Source organism: Limulus polyphemus, unplaced genomic scaffold (genome assembly GCF_000517525.1).
Source record: "Limulus polyphemus unplaced genomic scaffold, Limulus_polyphemus-2.1.2 Scaffold3172, whole genome shotgun sequence".
NCBI lineage: Eukaryota > Metazoa > Arthropoda > Merostomata > Xiphosura > Limulidae > Limulus > Limulus polyphemus.
In genome coordinates, this window is record NW_013668782.1 from 9,755 (window position 1) to 13,126 (window position 3,372).

The window sequence follows — 3,372 nt, forward strand, 5'->3', positions numbered from 1 at the left end:
CACAAAAGGAATATTTCTTATAACCATGCCACTTCAAAGATCTCAAATCCATCAATAAAGCACTAAATTATACATATACCATGGAATGCACTGCAAATTCTGTAAAAAATTCATAGTTCTATAATAATAAAACAAGACAGTCTGCTTAGAAAAGAGAAAACCAGCTGTGACAGTGACACCAACAACACTAGATCTTTTTCTTCCTTGGTTTTTTCAACATCCTCACTGTTTCGTTTTCTCTTGCTAGCTCCCCTCTTTCACCATATTGCTTTTTTAAAGTTTTTAGTAATTGTGTGCACTGATTGTTTTGATCTATGTTTAGAATAAGCTGGATTTGGCAGTGCTTTTTCTTCTTTCCTCTCCCTCAGTTTTCTAGCATATCTGCCATAGGCTGTCTGCATGTGGTAGCCCACACTCTTGTCCACAGGATCCCTTAGGACATCCTCCCTATGGTAATGACCAAGGCTGCTAGTGTTCTGTGCTTTTAAATCATATTTCACGCTCTGAAATGAAGAATATGTCTGCACAGCCATCCTGTTTGATTTAGCATCAATGAGGTCATTCATAATGCTAAATGACTGTTCAAAATGGTCCAGTGAAAATACTAAGACAAGCTCTTACTACCTTCCCAAGAACTGGATAGCAAGGCATAACATCTCTCCACCAGTGATCCAGTCGGGTGCTGTCATTTATCCCAGGTAGGGTTGGATCTGTCTGTATTCTTGAGACTTCTCTCAAATACTGATCCTTTGATTTGCCGTCTTGATCAGTCACATCATTGAGTGATAATTAAGAAATTATTAACGATTTTCTAAAACTCCAGTACAAGAAATGATTATAAACTTTAATAGATCTATAAAGTAAAATTTACTAACCACGTGCATAGCGCATATCCTGGCCTGTACACTTTCCTCACAAAGTCCGATAAAAAGTCACCATTTACATCCTTTTCCTCCAGCCACGACCAGTTGAACTTGTTCTTTACCTTTCCTTCTATGCTACTGATATCCGCCGACCTATCTACTTGTTTGTACATTTCATTTGATCTAATATCGCTTCGGTAAACACCTTTGAATAGATAAGGCTCTTCAATTGTCTCGCTCAATAGAAAGGTACACAAAAGAATGACTGCATTTTCTAAAGCACGTTTTCGAGATAAAATCTCGTTCACATGACATGAAGTTTGCATTATAAACATACAAGTTCTCGTACACGCTAGCGAGCATTGCGAGACTACAAAACGAATGTAAACAAACCGCGCGATTGCATAAACGCTTATCTATGGCATGGAACACCAAAATCCGATAAATAATTTTAAAAAATGTGTTTTTCAGGAAGAAAACCTGAGGTTTTCAGGATTTTTTAGAAATATCCAGATTTCCAGATATATCCGGAAGACTTTCATCATTATTGTTACCTGTGGACTCCCACTTTTTCAGCACGTTGCCAATTGTCGACCTGGGAATGTCTAATTGTTGCACAATGGCATGTACAGACATTTTCCCCAAATAACATCCAACTATTCTTTCCCTCTGAAACTGTTAGCTCTTTCCGTGTATTCATCGTTCGGTGTTCAAGTTCGAAATGACTTACGAGCGAACTGCGGATCACCTTTATAGGTCAAACTATTCGTATATTTCATCATCACACCCATTTTTCTGCAATGAGAGGTGCGTCCCATGACTTTTGGTAGGATAGTGTACATAAAAACAGTTATATGTCTATTTTCTTCAGTATTTTACAGATTCAGATTTCAATTATTAAAAAAAAGAAATTGAAAAGCTACTATCTATTCTACAAAGAAACATTTCAAGGACTATGTTTTTTTTTTAGAAAGTGAAAAAACTTTAAGTTACAAGTGACTTTAGGAAGAATAGAAGGCCTAGGTTATTTTACAATAGGCATTATCACAGCCTACGAATGATTTCAAAGAAAGTTGCTAATGATTCGAAGTAACTTATTTATAAATTTTTTTGCTGGCACAAATTAACACTATTTATTTGCAAAATGACATGCTGAGTTGAATAGTTTAAAAAGCTTTAGTAAATACTTCTTAGAAATTCTGACTTTCAATTTCCTAAAGCTCAATTTGAATTTCATGTAAAAAAATTAAAGGATGCCATATGGAAAACTTACTGTTACAAAATTCACATATGAATAATTTGAACCTTTTCACCATAGCACTAATAGTTATAGGAATATCATTTCACTACAATATTTATGGGGGGGGGGGGACTGAAAAGAATGCACAGATAGGCTATTAGTGTGATATCTGCTAAAAGAAATCAGTGGTATCAAGAAAGGCTTAGTTTTGGACTTGTTTTCTCAAGAGTGCAAAAGACAGGTGACTAAGTTTTGGTGTTTATGATGTCTATCATTAACTTGGTTGAGGGATGAAAAAGATCCGAATATGAACTTCAGTATTAAAGGTTAGATCCAGACATGTTATTTGGCAAATTATTTCCCTGTTAGAATTATAAACATGAAAGAGTTGGTTAGTGATGCAAAGAATATGGTAGATTTTTAATGTTTATTGGATACATCCAAAAATATGACAGTTACATTTCCATTTGTTTTGATAGCTGGTGGGCTAAATGGCTACCCATAACCTTGATTTTCTTTATGTCCTGATAAGTTACATCGGTAATGTGGAAGTTTAAACACCTATGAAAGCATAAATTTCATACTAAACCCCTTAATTACTTGAATCACTCTTAACAAACAGTTGCTGTTTTAAATGTAGTAAGATGTTTAAAACAGTAAGATGCATGTAAAGCACAAATTTCAAATAAATAAGAAGCCAAATGAGTACTCCACAAAACATTTCTATCACTGTAGCATGACCTTTCTAAGCACACAAATTGTGGTGGTGATTTCTGACGTAAGAAGCCTTACAGTTGTAAACATTACAGGTTTCGGAAGTGTTAATAAAAGTTGTTTCAGTAATCTTGGCATATATTAAAGTTAAATAAATTTAATACTCACTGTGTTCTTCCTGAAGCCCATAAAGTTTCAGCTTGTTAGCTTCATGCTGAGCTTTTTTTTTCAAGCGACAGGCCCTGAAAGTATTATTAGTTTACTATCAGTCTTCTACACATGGAACTTGTTGTATGCACCAATACAAGGAAGAAAAAGTAATAACAGCAACAATATTTTCATAAGTTATAATCATAACGTACACTACAAAATATGTATAAAAATCTTTACACATTTTACAATAAGATGTTTGAGCATCTTAAAACACTTCCAACAATTTCTCAATCATACACATAGTTCTACATAGGTTATAGCTAAAAAAATGGCTTAAGCCTTTCAAGACGGGTCACAGGTGAAAGGCCATTTCATCTCGTTTGTTGACTCGCATTCAAAATT

The 3,372-nt window shown here is 34.6% G+C and overlaps 1 protein-coding gene across 1 annotated transcript in view; it reads right to left on the minus strand.

Moving 5' to 3' along the window:
• Positions 1–49: 49 nt before the first annotated feature.
• Positions 50–3,372, minus strand: part of LOC106468809 — a 32,291-nt gene continuing 28,968 nt past the window's right edge. Inside the window, exons 4-5 of the mRNA XM_022397166.1 lie at positions 2,986–3,059; positions 50–761 (exon numbers count right to left, since the gene is read on the minus strand). Coding sequence (XP_022252874.1) covers positions 583–761; positions 2,986–3,059 — 253 coding nt within the window. The 3' untranslated portion in view covers positions 50–582. The remainder of the gene's footprint in view (positions 762–2,985; positions 3,060–3,372) is intronic.